Source organism: Physella acuta, unplaced genomic scaffold (assembly GCF_028476545.2).
Source record: "Physella acuta isolate Inbredline_101_S28 unplaced genomic scaffold, ASM2847654v3 ptg000165l, whole genome shotgun sequence".
Taxonomy (NCBI): domain Eukaryota; kingdom Metazoa; phylum Mollusca; class Gastropoda; family Physidae; genus Physella; species Physella acuta.
In genome coordinates, this window is record NW_026731684.1 from 78,139 (window position 1) to 94,931 (window position 16,793).

Here is a 16,793-nt window from a genome sequence, read left to right on the forward strand (position 1 = left end):
GTAAACATCTTCATGATGTATTTTCTTAAGTCTAATTAAAATTTCCGAAATTTGTTGAAAATGTATTAATTAACTCTGTTTCTTATTATCTTTGAATACATCTCTAAAATATCTATTTGATTATGAAACATGCTACAAAATAATTTTTAAAAAAAAACTGATTTAGATCTATACTAATGATGTTATTTTTTTCTTTTACAACTTCCAGAAACCAATGTGGCAACCAGTTTTAAGAGGATCACAGATGAGTGGGGTGTTACAGACAGAGTCATAGCACTGGTCGCTGATAACTCTGAAGATGTTATCCACAGTGCTAGCTTAGTCAACGGGTGGGAAGAACTAATCTGCTTTGGTCACACAATGAACATGGTGATAGCGAATGCTCTGACCTCTGTTGCTGAGCTGGTTAGAATACAGAAGAAGACCAATGACGCTGTGGCTTATTTTGAAAAGAGTACCAAAGCTGCAGATACACTAGCTGCAGTACAGCAGCAACACAATTTACCTGTTCACAAGCTGAAACAAGAGAACCTTCGCTATTGGACATCCACCTTTGCCATGTTTGAAAGGATGGTAGAACAATACGAGGCAGTGAACACTGTTTTATGCTTTCTTGGCAAAGACCACATGTGCTTGTGTGATGACGAGGTGGAGCTAATTCGAAGCGTTGTGGAAGTCCTTAAACCTTTTGAGGCAGCCACTAAAGAACTCTGTACTGAACAGTACACGTACATGTCCAAAGTCATCCCCATAGCCACACTTCTCCAGCAAGTTACGTCTGCGGGTATTGCCACCTTACCGGGCCCCCAGTCAGCATTAAAAAATGCCCTCATCACCCAAATGCAGCAGCATTTTGTCAATGTTGAAAACAATTATAAACTAGCTGTCTCCACACTGCTTGATCCTCGCTTTAAGCGCCACGCTTTCACAGACGCTGCTGCTTTAGAGCTTTCACATCAGCGCTTGCTGGGGGAACTTGCTACTGTTGTTCAAAACTCTGACACACCTTCCATGGCTAATGACTCACAGTTTGGTAATGATACTTCAGGTTCTTCGTTTTGGAACATGTTTGATCGTAAAGTTTCAGAGGCTGGGGCAATGAAAACATCGGCATCTGAGGCCGACAATGAAACACGTCGTTACTTCAAGGAAGCCAACATCCCTAGAAATGCAAATCCGTTGACCTGGTGGAAGTTGAATGAAGTTCAGTTCCCACATCTTAAAGTTTTAGCTCAGAAATATTTATGCATACCTGCCACTTCTACAGCGTCTAGCCGCTTGTTTACCAAAGAGGGAGATGTGACTGCTTGTAAACGGGAACAAATAAAGCCAGCTAATATTCACACAATGTTGTTCCTCAACAAAAACCTGGCGTAGTTTATACCTGTAATATATATTAAAAGTTCTTAAGTTACTGTTGTTAGGACAAATTCAGCATTTATTAATTTACGACAGTTAATTATTAATAAGTGTGACTTTAAAAATAGAGGCTGATACTTTATGGAACAGAAAATATAATTGTTTGAGCTTGATAATTATCCTGTGCTATATATACCATCTACACATTGTTAATTAAGGTCACAAGCCAGTTGTAGCTGTTTGAATGGATATGAACAGGGTTGGTGATTAATGAAGACTTTCATAGGAAAATGTATCTCAAATTATTTTTGTTGTGATTTTAAATATGAAAGACTGACAATTATATCAAATATATTAAAGTTTAAATTACTATGTATATAATTTTGACATATTTTTTTGTAACTAAGATTATTGTTGTTTTATCCGTATATTTTTCTAGAATCCGCAGTATCAATCATTCACATTTACCCATGGGATTCAATGATACATTTTCCATAGCATCTTCCAAGTCAGTTAAAAATCTATATTTTGGCATCTTGCTTTCAAAATAGATAAATTATCGCTTACAAGTTCATGAGTTATTTTTAAAAAAGCATTTACTTTTGGAATCATGAAAACTAATTGAATAAATTAATTTGTATAGAATCAAACCAATATAATTGTGGGAATTTTGTTGATTTCAACATATCACTGAGATTGTCAACATATTTTCATACTTTTTAACAACTAAAACACAACTATAATTTTTATTACTCAATATCTGATCTAATAATGAAATTTATTACTTCGAGATCTTTTCTGTTTTGTATGTAAATTAAAACAACCGATGCTTTGTTACTGTTTGTTTTTATCCAGAAAATCAACCCATGTACTGTTGTGATCCAGTATTATGATTTGTAAGATTATTTTTAACTAGTTTGAATATTAAATGTGGATTTTCAACTTTATCATGTGAAAATGTATTGTCTATTTTGGGATAAATAGGATGGTGTTTATGATGTGAAAATGTGTATATACATGCAAGAGTTTTTTTTTTTAAATGTTTTTTTGCTTTTTTAAAAACTTTTTTAAAGCATTCTCAATTACTCTTTGTTGTTAAATCAAAGATTGCATGATTTCTTTCCAAAGTATGATGATGTAGAGAAAATGTAATGAACTTAATGGAAGCAGTAATCTAAGCTTTATCATTAAGTAAAACTAATTAGCTTTGCTGCACCATAATTATCTTAACTAAATTCTCCATTTAAACAGCTTCAGGACTAAGGAAAGTAAAGTATGCAATTGTTGGCCAGATATTTTTTCATTTATTTCTCTTTTAACTAAGATATATGCAAAATGTACAATCAATAATTATGGTTTTTTTTTAAGTATGAAAATTACATTTTGAAAAGTTATTTTTTGTTTCAGTTCTTCAGTTTACCAAAATGCAAATAATGTGTGTTCTCACAAGCTAGAATGTGTTTTCATATGCAATCTTATCTTCTATGAAAATCTTTGTGCATTGTTGTATGAGAATCTGGAAAGCATAGGCCTTATATATTATACATAATGAAAATATCAGGTACCATACACAGCATTATGTGTGTTATTGCAAATGAAAGTTCTATTTTATTCTAACTTGTCTGGTTATATTGACGTAGAGTAAAATTTAATTTTAAAATGACACTGTTTATTTTGTTACGCCCAAATCAATCTTTTTTGTAAGTTCTGGTTTCTTTAGAAAAATCTAAATCCTTAAGTTTTTCGTTCTTTTTAGATGGGTGGATGAAAGTCAATTTTTTGTTGTCTCTAGTATTGATAACCCTAAAACAGGTCCATGACCAAGCAGAAAACAATCACCTCGATAGGTCAATGCACTGCCCTCCCCACTTTCTGAGAAGAACTAAATTATATTATACGAGCCGGCCCGCGGCATAACATACGCCGCTATTTAGTTGTTGTTTTTTTTCTACTTTTCAATAATTCATAATTTGTGAATTTGACAGTACCAACGCTGACACTGAAAATATTTCTTTAAAACACTATAAGTAACTCGTTAAGGACCATAACCCCCCTTCCTTCCCCCCCCCCCCCTCCCGCTACGTTTAAAATCGTTTTAAACTAAATTATCTTCCCCTAACAGTCGTCACATAACCCAGCTCTGCTTGTAAACATTTAGAGTGAACACAGCTCACTAAGACAATGTAGGGGTGGGGAGGTAGGGAGCGCGTTTACAGCTTGTTTTCTAGCGTCTCCCAGAAGAGAATTATATATAGAGATCAATAGTGTGTTTTTGAACACTTTTAAGTTGTGCATGTGATGTAAAATCGTGACATATCGGAGTAAGAAAATTTAGTTTTGAAAGTGTGAAATTAGTTTTAGAATTGTGTAAGGTATATCAGTGGTTCCCAACTTGTGGAGGTGGTACAAGCCTTCATATTTACACACCAAATCATTATTGATATATATTGCTCCAAAGTATAAGTACCAACTTCAGTTATGTTTTTGATGTTTGAACTAAAATAAACATATGGAGAACAGCTTTATCATGATAGTACCTTATACAGTTACACCTTTGAATATTATTTTCATTTGAATCCCTCTTCATCATTTTCTTCTAATATTATGTGAATAAGCAGTGTAACTTATAGTTATATTTTTTTAGATAGCCTATAGCACACAATTTTAATCCTTTACTTTTAAATGAAAATTCTAAAAAATTAGATTACCTAGTCATACTTGTTTATAGGGAAATATATTGTTAAATAATATAACTGCGAGTATAAATTTAATCAAGAGTTTTAATTTTCACAAACACTAGAAAGATCCAACTAAATTTTCAGACTAAAAGTGTAAAATGAAGTTTATAAAGTTAGCAATAAATGTGATGATTTGTGTACATTCTCTATTTGGCACAATAGTTTTCTTAACAAACCTTTAAGATATTTTTATTTAATTTTCTTCAGTGTTTAAAAGAAACCACTATTTAGCCTGTATGTTTGATTTATGAATATATGGTTTTAAACAAAACTAACAATTTTCAGTTACAGGCTAAAACAGTGACAGCGTTAGTTTTTTATTTGTTAGTGGTTTGAATTTTCTTTCAACTTAAGAGCTATACTAATTCTTTATATTTCTGCCACATCGCAAACCATAAAAGATGTATTAGAAAATTGTATTGCTATGTGACAAAGCAATATGTATTTAAAAAAAAACAAAAAACTATACAATTGATATAGGAATAGGCACAATTCCAATTATCTGAACTGATAAAACTAAATGCATGTTAAATGTATGGTTATACTTATAGGAGAAAAGTTAGGAACCACTGAAAGTGACTGATGCTTTGTTATAACAACAGTTGTATATCATTCTGAATGGAAGAAGTTGTTTTGTTAGCATATTTTTGTCATGTTACGCTTACAGAAACTTACCAACAGTTTGAGTTGTATTTCATTCTGTATGAAGGTAATTGTTTTGTTAGCATATTTTTTTCATGTTACAATTTAAGAACTTGTGAAGTGTGATGAATCAAGTTTTACTGACTGCTTTCTGCGTGTTGATTGTGTAGGATTAATTCATGTTTGGATTCATGTTGATCTTAAACTACCACATTTTAACAAATCTCATGAGGATTATTAAACTACAATGATATAATGACTCAGATTTTTTTTTCTCTCTGTTTTTCATCACTGTTTTATGAGTGTGTTGTAGTTGACATGTCACCAAGCTTTTGTGCCTAATGAAGGTCAAAACACTGGTACGCCTAAACATCAAGAAATATTGCAGTAAATCACAGTAACTGATGTTGTTAACTTAAGTCATATGATGTAACACTGATACAGGCTAGGAATCTCTGCTGGTTTATAAGATAGTAACTTAAGACAACAATTTACTAAGGGTTGGTCTTGTCATTACCTATCTTTGGCTGCTGACCCACCCCCCCCCCCCCCCCCCCCCCCCCCCACCTTTTTGTTTTCAGAATTATTGGTGCACGTTCAGCTCTAATAACATATTTATAGAGTTAAGTCCTGGCTAGACCAGTTATTAAAACCCCACAGGTACTAATTTTTAATTGATAAACCTGTTCAGCAGATCAACAGTACTAAAAGATTTCAATATTTTCTTTTAAATCCAAAGACAAGTTACAAGAATCTACTTTGACTTAATCTATTGCCAAAGTCCAAATAGCTATACTATACTGTTTAGCAGCAGAGGCATAGCCCAGGGCCCTGATACTAGGGGGAAGGAGCATCAAATGGGATAGAAGAAAAAAAGATGATTCTGGGTAGCATTACTAATACACAGTCTAAGTTAAGAAAATGAACTGCTACTTGGTCAAATATTAATAAACGTATTAAACTATTTCCTACATCAATTTTTACAATAAAAGCTGTTTAGTGACGGCTATAGTACGCCTTGACGCAGCAATAATTTACTGTGTATATATCTTGTGTAATTGAATAACGGCAAGTGCCTTAGATTTAGAGTAAAGACAGGTTTTGATTAGAGTGTTCAAGCAAACGGAAAAAAGTGTCCATGCTTCACTATGTCTTCAGCTTTCTCCACTTTTGGGTAATGGTGGTCTGTTTAAACAACTTGAGGATGTACTCTGTTGCTATCTATGGTTATTTAATGCAGAATATGGTCAAGCAGTGATAGATTCTTTGACAAAACTAGGAAGACACAAGCTGTGTATTAATGTAGTGTATACCAGAATGTTACAAATCTATTTTTAAAAGATCTATTTTGAAAATATCACCTTTCTCAATATGTTATTTTGCATGTTAATTCAATTTTTTTTTTCTCTCCTTGAAAATTTGATATATTTTTGTGGAAGAGAGATATAAGTCCTGTAAATCTCCCCCCAAGTCATTTAACCCCTATCAATATACCCTGCAATGATAATTAAAATGTTATTTTGCACATTTGTTATTTGCACAATTTTTTTTCTCTTTAAAATTTTATATTTGGTGGAAGAGAGTTATAAGGACACAATCCTTCTGTCATTTAACCCCTATCAATATAGTCTCTAATGATAATTACCCACTCCCACGTGTCATAATGGCAAATGACTTGAATAATATTATTTGAACATGATACGTAACTTCAAGTCTTTGCTTAAGTGCTTGCATTATAATAAATTACTTATCCTCATTCTATGCAACAAGAACAATGTTTCTCAAAATATATTAGTAATACACAGTTTTGAAAGTATATTACTTTACAATATATGTATATATATATATATATATATATATATATATATATATATATATATATATATATATATATATATATATCTTTATTGCTTTGTGGCTATTGGGGAGCAAAGGGCTGTAGCCACACCTCTCCACCGAACTTGGTTTTGAGCAGCTCTCTTTATTAGCACCCTTATAATCCTGGCAGCTCTTGCCTATTCTAAAACTGTTCTTCTCCAGGCTTTCCTTGACCGGCCTACTTTCCTCTTCCCCTTGGGATTCCTCACAATATTATCATCTTCCCCTCTCAAGGTATTACCAATCCATCACCATTTGCAGGCTCTAATATATACAACCCTATTATTAAATCCTCTAACCCTTTTCTATTTGTGACTAATTCTGCTTTATTCAACAAACTTCTTATCTTTTAAATATCATGTCTGCCTTTTTCACTAACTTTTTCTGGACTTCCGACCCTTTTAACTAAATTGGCCTTCTGCAGATTCTAGTCACATGATCCCCTCACTCTAATTGGTATAGGTTGGTTGCAGTTCCGTTTGTCTCTTTCAGATTTGACCAATGGTTTGCCATTCTTCTGACGTAATTTATTATCTGTATGCTTGCATCATCACACTGTAAAGTGAAGTACTATTACTAATATATACTTTCCAACATATTTCAGGTGTCGTTACTAGTCATATTGGCAGAGGAAAAAGAAGAAAAGCAAGCTATACGTAGCGATCATGGCACAACTGATTCAAACCTCAGTCTTATTCATTGCGCTTCCAGAATTATGGCTGAAGCTGTTAAAAAGTTCATTAATGAAGGGGAGAAACTCTGCCAGAAATCACAAAATCAGGTTCGAAGTTGACTCAAATTTTCTTTATAGGATAGTGGCAATATTTTAATTAAAAAAAAAAACTATATGAAAAGCATCTTTTTTTTTTAAATTATAAAATTTCAATATACTATTCAACAAAAGTAATAATGTAATTAATAAAAACTTTGGCAATGCCATTTTTGGCCTTTTTTATATTATCTCTTTCTGTGTTATTGAAAATAAATTGACCAAAAAAAGTGTTAATAAACTTAAGACATTTTTTTTTTGCTTCATGGAGTTTTTACAAAGCTTCCTTCTTTTGAGTGTATTTTGCTAAGTCTAAGCCCCACAACTGTGATCTTATATCTATATAAATATATTTTTGTTTTGTTTAGGATTTTATCCATAAAGTGAAATCCGCCAATGAAAATTTGACAGTGACAACAGACCAGCTGCTCATCGTCGTGCACAGATTAGAATCAGGGACAGCACCAGATAATATCATCCAGATACTTTGTCAAACTGCTAAAGATGTGCTGCAAGGGGTCTTAAGGGTAGAGAGCTGTTTTTTAAACTTATGTACTGAAGAGGTCTTAACTACAGTACATCTTCTATTTATTATATAATAGACTTAAATTCTTGTTTAGTAAGGGTAACCACCAAAGATGTACTCAAATCAGTTTGTTGCTTGTTATAATATATTCCTGTTAAAATCCAACAAAACAAACGTACACTATAGTTTTGTAATTGTTTAGTTAGGTACTAAATATATGTAAATATAGTCTCATTTCAATGAATATTTTAATGTGATGATTAATGTATAATACAAATATTTAAACACATTGTATTGCAGGTACTACTAGTTATTGATGATTTTCATGTTCAGGAGCTTATTCAGAAAGTGGATCTAGTTATCTCCCATCTACAGGGAGTTAACCTAGTCGAGGACTATGCTATGATTAAAAAAAGATTGGCTGTAAGTGATTTATTAAACATTTGCCATTCTTTTTGCTGTTTGTGTTCATGATGTTTGAAAAATTAAAGTTTTTTAGTTTGCTGTCAAGTTTCTTAAAATATTTCTTATCCATTTTAGTTTTACCATACTAGATCTATATACTTTCTTAGCATTTTTACATTTTATGACATTTCTTGGTTAAAAAAAATGTTTAAAAGTTTACCATAAATGTTATGCAATTTTAGCAGATTTAGTAAACTGCATTAAAAATTATGTTCCTTTAAATAATTACAAACTACAACTGTATTGGTTATATTGTGTAAGGGAAGTAATTAAAATGAACACTACAACCATCCCCAGCAACTTGCTGTAACTGTAATGACCTTGAGAGGCATGCTGTGTAGCCGGTGCAGGAACCTGTGTAGTAAACTGTGCAGTGACCAGCTGACCGTGTGGGGCAACGTCCTGCAGAGCAGCCTACCAGTTTTACACAAAGTCACCAAAACCTGTTGTCAGTACCCAGGGAATGTTTCTGCTAAGGTAATTGCTATCAGGCTCTCTTGAGATATGGGTTCTAACATTCGTTTGGCTATTGTAGATTGTAGGGACATACTGTATCCTGGGAATGTTTCTGCTAAGGTAATTGCTATAAGGCTGTCTTGAGAAATGGGTCCTAACATATATTAGTATGGTAGTCATTTTAATATTGTAGATTGTAGGGACATAATGCCATACACAGGGAATGTTTCTGCTAAGGTAATTACTATAAGGCTGTCTTGAGATATATGTCCCAACATATATTAGTAGGGTAGTCATTTGCCTGTTTTAGATTGTAGGGACATACTATATCCTGGGAATGTTTCTGCTAAGGTAATTGCTATAAGGCTCTCTTAAGAAATGGGTCCTAAGATTTGTTTGCCTGTTGTAGATTGTAGGGGCATACTGCATCCTGGGAATGTTTCTGCTAAGGCTGTCTTGAGATATGGGTCCTAACATATATTAGTAGGGTAGTCATTTGTCTGTTGTAGATTGTAGGAACATACTGTAACCAGGGAATGTTTCTGCTAAGGTAATTGCTATAAGTCTCTCTTGAGAAATGGGTCCTAACAGTCGTTTGGCTGTTGTAGATTGTAGGAACATACAAAGGCTATGGAAGCTAATCCAAAAAGAAAAGCAGGCTGAAATCAGAGTCAATGGCCTCAATGGGACATAACCAGTTGACACACATACTTAATTGTATTGGAGGGGATTCCTTCCAGCACTAAAATTAAGAACGACGAAGAAGAAGAAAAGATTAGTCTTTTGTAGATTCTAGGGACATACTGAGATATGGGTCCTAACATGTTTTAGTAGGAAAATATTAATTGCCACTTGATGTAGCTTGAAAGGGGCATACTGTTGTCATTATCCTGGAAATATTTCTGCTAAAGCAATTGTTATATGTGGGACGGCTTGGCCTAGTGGTAGAGTGCTAGACTGCTAATCTGAAAATCTCGAGTTTAAATCTGTGTTCAAGTCAGTAGTGTGTCTCTGAGTTCACCCAGCTCTGATGGTACCTAAATCCTGTTAGGGAAAGTAAATCCAACCTAATGTTGACAGCACTGTTCCTTCTTATGCTGAGGTCACAGAAACAGGTGAACTCTACTCCACTTGCCCCCATCGACTTTCCTGTTCAAAAAGGGAACTTTACTTAATTGTTATGGTTGGCTGAGAAATGTTAATAGATCCTAAAATGTTGTAATAGGACAATCAGTTGGCTCTTGTTGTAGCTTGTATGGGCATACTGTTGTCAGTACCCAGGTAATATTTACGTGATTGTGATTGTAATGGGACAGTGTGGTCTAGCGGTAGAGAGCTGGACTGCTAACCCGTAAGTCTCGAGTTTGAATCCGGGTTCAAGTCAGCAGACCGTTCCTGAGTCCACCCAGCTCTGATGGGTACCTAACTCACGTTAGAGAAAGTAAAGGCTGCTGGGCATAGTGCTGACCACACTATCTCTTCATATGCCGAGGTCACAGAAACAAGTGAACTCTACTTCACTTGCCCCATAAACCGTCAGGTTTGAAAGAGAAACTTTACTTTACTTTAATGGATATATGACTTTTGACATCATCATCTTTTCCTTTTTGTGCCCAAAGCTCCCTCCACTTTTGTCAGTAATTTTCCTGGCTGTCCCGCATGACAGTCCTGCCTCAGCCAGCTTCTTCCCTACCATATGAAACATAATCATATAAATTCAAATGTTTTAAACATACCTAAATCTTTAACCTAAAAACATTGAATAAATTACAGTTTAAAATTTTCCTGGTCATTGGCTTTTTTTGCCTATAAACATTCAACAAAGTGCACTGGTCAGTGCTCATCCTCTATACCTACAAATGACCATGAAAAATGACTCCATTTACAGGCCAGCTTTGATTCAGTCCAGCAGGAAATCAAGCAAGCTTGCCAGAAAATTAAACAGCTGCTTTGTTTTGGGCCACAAGATACTGTGGATGATATGATCATAAGTTTTGTTGGGGTTGTTGATAAAGTAAGTCTGTGTGAACGATAAAAAGTATGTTTCTATATTTGATGATTTTACAATTTATCACACACATGCACACATATGCATGCTTATAATTTGTAATTTTAATAAAATGTTTAATATGTACTTAAAATATAGCATGGAAATAAAGTTGACACTATATAGGCTAGGATGGTGAACAGTTTTTTCGCGGCTGGTTACTTTTTTACCTTAGCATCAAACACCGGTTAAGAAATAGCAGATAATTTAGATTTTAGAGAGTGCAAGCTACTGATTAGGTTCTATTTTTAGTCATACTTGCTGTCAACTTCATTCAAAAGGAATAACTATTAAGTGGAAATCAAAACAAATATAAATAAGCTTGCTAATAAGAAGCTTTTTAATGTACTGAAAATTAGAAAATAAAACTATTTTGCTTGCTTCACTAAAAGCATTGGATGCTCATGAAATCAGCTACACATGTTGTTGACCAATTCTTTTATTGAAGTAATCTAATAAGACAAAATTAGAAAAGATTTTTGATGTAAGTTTAATATTTCCCCAGCTGATGGACCTGCTGTCTGAGACCAATCGCAGGGAACTCCATGAGGACGTAGAGAGTGAGATAGTGACCCTGGTCCAACACAGCTTGTCCGTGGCCCACTACTCGACTGGTCTTTACAGGGAGATGATTGTAGCTTCATGCCATCGGGTATTTTTTCTCATTTTTTTTTCATCTTTAATCAAATTAACATAAATCTAATAATGTTTCGTGTTATTTTTAAAATTCCAGTCCTTTATTGAATTAAATTTTTAAAATTTACCAGCCTGACATGATGGTCATAAGGGAAAATGAAGTGGAGTTTAATTTTTTTGACTCTGCAAATATTAAAAAAGATAGTGTGATCAGTTCTATGACTTACCATCTTTATTTCCCGAACTTCAGTAAGGTTCCTATTTAACCTGGGTAGATTCAGTAACATCCTGCTGACTCTAGTTCCTGAACTGAAAATGGTTCTTTGGGGTTAGTAGTAGTACATTAGCATCATTTTTTCCCGTTGGTGCCCAAGACACATGGGGTAGATGAAGTAGAGTTCATCTGTTTCAGGGACCTCAACATATGAAGGAATCGTGTGATCAGCACTATGCCCAGCCGTCTTTGCTTTCCCTAATGTGGGTTAGGTACCCAACAGAGCTGGATGGACTCACTGTATGAACTTGAAACCTTCAGGTTACAACGCCGTCCCAGTACTGCATTATACTGCTCAAATACACAGTCTAACTTAAATACAACTTTTCATTGTTTTTTGTTACTTCCAGATACTACAGTTAAAGGCCAGACTTGTTGAATTAAATATAGCTTTAAAAAATGTTGCTGTACAGAGAACAGTAAGGTACTTGTAGCTCCATTTTGTTTTATTTCTTCCTATTTGGAGACTTTTTTTTTAATGAATTTACATGAGTTTTTATATTTTGAAGTAATTGTCTATTTATATAAAAAAAAATCTCTCAGAATCTCTTTAAACCTAAACATTACATAATAGATCTACTATGTAATTGTTAAATTATTTCTAAACTTTGTAAAAATTAGATTCTAATGTAGGGGAGGTAATCTACTATCTTTAAAAAATTTGCCTTAATCCCTTCAAACATTTCATAATATTACATGGTTTGTGCACTTTTTCAAAACTTTGTTTTTAAAATAGTACCCAAAAATGTATGAATCTGTAAAATGTTATTTCAATTTTGTATCAACATTTAAAGCAGCAAATTTGTTCATCCCTAGAATTGATTTTTCCTCCGTGTGTGAAACCATCCTTGATGAAATCTGTGATCTGGAGAAACATGTGAACATGACCTTGTTGACTCTCATTGTTGACACTTTTCTGTGTCCTAAAGATGAACTAATGAAGCTGAAAAAAATTGCATATATTCAGGTAAAAATACTCAAACTCAATCCTTTTAACCCCAACAGTTTTAAATACTTAACCCTTTTAACCCCAACAGTTAAAATTTTTTTTTTTAATTTACTCCGGTAAAAATACTTAACACTTTAACCACAACAGTACCTATATTTTGGTTAAAATACTCAAATTCATTTCTTTGAACTCTATCAGTCCTAAAGCAGATTGCATATATTGAAGTAAAAATACTCAAGCTTAACCCTTTGAATCCTGAGAATTATTACACTTTGTTAACATTGTTTACCCATCTTAAATGGATAAATTATTAATATGAATAGAAGGTTTAATTTATTATATGAATCAATTTGATACACTTTTATGTTTTCCTGATGAATATGTTATTGATGTTGTTAACATAATGTGTTTTAGACAGTCTTTTATGGCTAAGCAGTTTATATATAGTTGACATGATTAGGAATATAATGTGCTATATTGTAAAATGGCTCACTCTGTTATGTACAGTGTGAGATAGTTAAAAAGAAGTGCAGTCAACTATTGCTACTAACTTTGCATGTTTTACCATAGAACCACATCTAATTTCCTTAACATTTCTTTAGAACACTGAGCCTAGTTATTAGACAGCCACATCTAATTTCCTTAACATTTCTGTAGAACACTGAGCCTAGTTATTAGACAGCCACATCTAATTTCCTTAACATTTCTGTAGAACACTGAGCCTAGTTATTAGACAGCCACATCTAATTTCCTTAACATTTCTGTAGAACACTGAGCCTAGTTATTAGACAGCCACATTTAATTTCCTTACCATTTCTGTAGAACACTGAGGCCCAATTGTCTAACAGCCACATCTAATGTCCTTAACATTTTTTCAACTATAGAACACTGAGGCCCAGCTATCTGGCAGCCATTTGAAGCTGATAAAGAAATTTACAGAATTCACAGAGAACCTTTGTCAGGTCGCCATGCTTGTTGCTTCAAGTTCCACAGACAACTCAAGCAAGTTGATGTTTTCTTTTGCTATTTAAGTGTTTACATAATTTGTTTTTCATGGCCCATAGGGAATAATTGTGACCAGTGTTTTAAACTTTAACAAATGAATATGATATTTGGTTTATTTTAAGGTTTGAAATTATTTATGATATTATTTATTATGACAGCTGGGCCTAATGCTGACAACTTTATCTCTCTGCATGCTGAGGTCTAAAAATTTGTTTTTTTTGTTGTCAAGTAAAATATTTATGCCTAATTCTTCCTCTAAAAAATTCTGCCTCCTTTTAACCTTATCTTTTTAACAATTTTAAACTGTTTAGTTTTATCTAACTTATTTGCTTTCTTTACTCATTTGGTCCAGTAATTCGTTAATCAGCTTTTACATCATATACCATTTTCCAATATTACTGTCAAGCCATATGTTTTTTAACTGTGGAAGTTTCAGTAAAGTTTAGTTTTGAAATATTACCTTCTTTCCTAGAATTTCAAGCCTGATTAGTCTAGCTTTGATAGATTATTTTAGAATGAACAAACGCAAAACAAAACCTAGCTTTCACTGTTTGTTCACAATATTTTAACTGACCAACTGACCAGTATTCCTGACATTTCAGAAGTGAGAGACATACTAACAGCGGTCAAGGGTCTGGAGCTGATTGACCCAGAGATAGCCCCCGCTGTGATGATGAACAGCCGTGACCCCAAGAACAGAGCCTCCAACAAACATTTGGACCTGATCCTCAGCCGCTGGGAACAAGAGGTCACCTCCATCACTGGCGCCATAGACAGCATTGTTGACCCTAAAGTTTTCATGGACTTGACTGGTCAGTTTGAAAGCTTACGCCCTTTAGTTATATTTTGTTTATGTTATGTGATGACACAAAACAAGAGGCAGGAATTTGTTATTGGAATGGATGGATGGTAGGGGGGGTCGAAATGTTGTCATTTTGGGCTTCACGCCCATGCCACAAAACATAACGATTAAATGGTTATACAAGTTTAAGTACTCAGCATAAGCATTGTTTAAATCAATTTTTCTGGAATAAACAAATTAACTTTTTTTTCTGTTTAACTGTTTTTTATTTCACTTATAAAATTATTAAAATCACAAGGTTAGGTTAGGTTAAATTGGTTAAGTTAGCCTGTCACCTCTCCTGGGATATAGGCCGCTGACAAGAGCTTTCCAGGCGTCTCTGTCATTGGCTGGTCTCTACAACTGTCACTAGGTGTATCCAATAAAATCACAAATAAACAAGCTAACATAATTTTCTGCATGAAGATTAGAAGTTGATTTTAATATTTGTGTCAAAAATAAATCATTTAGTATTTTATTCCTCTTTAAAGCATTATTTATTTCAGTTATACTTTTTTTACCCACAGAATCCGTGTATGTCACTGAGATAGAAAACTTCACCAAAATGATGGTTGACCCCTCTCATAAAAAACTACTGTCCCACAGTTCCAGAGTGAGAAATTTGGTGAAACGACCAATTTTAATTGCTGAAAAGTTGGTCGATGAAAGCAGTGATCCAATTTATCGCAATGGGCTGCGTTGTTTTATCAATAAGCTTTGTGGAAGTAAGACTTTGTTAATGGAAATAGACTTATAAAAGTGATATTTTCATGTTTGTTTCTTGCAGTAGTGACGTGGTGTAATAGTTCCCTTTATCTAAGTGAATTAACTTCTTACTTCAGTGTTTTCCTAGTAGCTTTCTATAAAAAAAACAATTGTTAACTTGTACTGTTTTAGTTTTAATGGCTACTCCTTTCAAGAGAGATAACTACTTACTTCAAGAAAATTAATTTATATTGTCTATTTTTGAGGGGAAAATCTGCTAAGTATGGTTGTTTATAATATAAAACTGTTGAAACTATTTAAATTCAGAGCACAATGCTAAGCCAATTGAAGCCCACATAAAAGAGCTAAATGTGCTTCACGTGAATCAGTACGTGATTACTTTATTCACGTGTGAATGTATATCATCACTGCTGTCATAGACTATATTTTTTACATTTAAGTTGAACTATAAAATTATGAATACGTAGTGATAAATGTAAAGATTCCTCTTCAAACCTAGCAATCCATTGGGTAGATGATTTTGAATTAATATGTTTCATGATTTTGGCAAATGAAGGGATGATGTGATTAGCATTATGCTCTGGCCCCTTTACTTTCCCCAACATAAGTCAAGTACCCATCAGTGCTAGGTGGACTCAAGAACGCCCTACTATCATAAGTCAAACCAAGACCCGAACTTGGAACCTTCGGGTAGCAGCCAAAATGCTTTACCATTTGACCACACCACCCCTACATGTGTGGGACGGAGTGGCCTAGCGGTAGAGAGCTGGACTGCTAACCCGTAAGTCAGTCATGTTAGGGAAAGTAAAGGCGATTGGGCATAGTGCTGACCACACTATCTCTTCATATGCCGAGGTCACAGAAACAAAGGAACTCTACTTCACTTGCCCTATAGACAGTCAGGTTTGAAAGGGAAACTTTACTTTTTTTTTTACCCCTACATGTAGTGATAAAGTGCATCAGTAAGGAGCTAGGTTTTAATGTGATTACTTTATTGACCCACATATTCCCCTGAGCAGGTTTGTCTGAGGCTGATGCTGTGTACATTGAGCTACTGCAGACCAAGGACCCAACACCAAAGCAACAGGACACTGTAGAACGGAGGCTGAAGATTGTCCTTCAGGACTTGAAGAGCTTAAGGGAAGGCTTGGATGTGAAAAAACACCCACACATATTGAGCCACAAGAGGTTGTTGTTCAAGCAAAGGTCAGGACACTCAGGTAAGTAAATCTTTACGGATATTTTAATTGTAACTAGTCTTAATGAATAGAGATGGGTTTTTTTTATTTTGATTAAAGCATTGTGTTAACTTACAGATATTTTAATTGTAATTAGTCTTAATGAATAGAGGTGGTTTTTTTTATATTGATTAAAGCATTGTGTTAGCTGACTGATATTTTAATTGCAATTAGTCTTAATGAATGCAGATGCTTTTTATAATTTAACTCTTTTCTACATAAATTGTGTAAAACCAAAGTAAAG

At 33.9% G+C, this 16,793-nt stretch overlaps 2 protein-coding genes across 5 annotated transcripts in view; both read left to right on the top strand.

Moving 5' to 3' along the window:
• LOC131936020 (E3 SUMO-protein ligase ZBED1) overlaps positions 1–4,998 on the top strand; it is an 8,241-nt gene extending 3,243 nt beyond the window's left edge. For all 4 annotated transcript variants that reach the window (XM_059292825.1, XM_059292823.1, XM_059292822.1 and 1 more), the window contains exon 3: positions 209–4,998. In XM_059292825.1, coding sequence (XP_059148808.1) covers positions 209–1,377 — 1,169 coding nt within the window. In that variant the 3' untranslated portion in view covers positions 1,378–4,998. The remainder of the gene's footprint in view (positions 1–208) is intronic.
• Positions 1–16,793, top strand: part of LOC131936015 (uncharacterized) — a 36,407-nt gene that overhangs the window by 3,050 nt on the left and 16,564 nt on the right. Inside the window, exons 2-13 of the mRNA XM_059292806.1 lie at positions 7,222–7,398; positions 7,755–7,913; positions 8,213–8,335; positions 8,675–8,854; positions 10,722–10,847; positions 11,386–11,532; positions 12,141–12,214; positions 12,607–12,757; positions 13,624–13,741; positions 14,347–14,556; positions 15,113–15,310; positions 16,331–16,531. Coding sequence (XP_059148789.1) covers positions 7,222–7,398; positions 7,755–7,913; positions 8,213–8,335; positions 8,675–8,854; positions 10,722–10,847; positions 11,386–11,532; positions 12,141–12,214; positions 12,607–12,757; positions 13,624–13,741; positions 14,347–14,556; positions 15,113–15,310; positions 16,331–16,531 — 1,864 coding nt within the window. The remainder of the gene's footprint in view (positions 1–7,221; positions 7,399–7,754; positions 7,914–8,212; positions 8,336–8,674; positions 8,855–10,721; positions 10,848–11,385; positions 11,533–12,140; positions 12,215–12,606; positions 12,758–13,623; positions 13,742–14,346; positions 14,557–15,112; positions 15,311–16,330; positions 16,532–16,793) is intronic.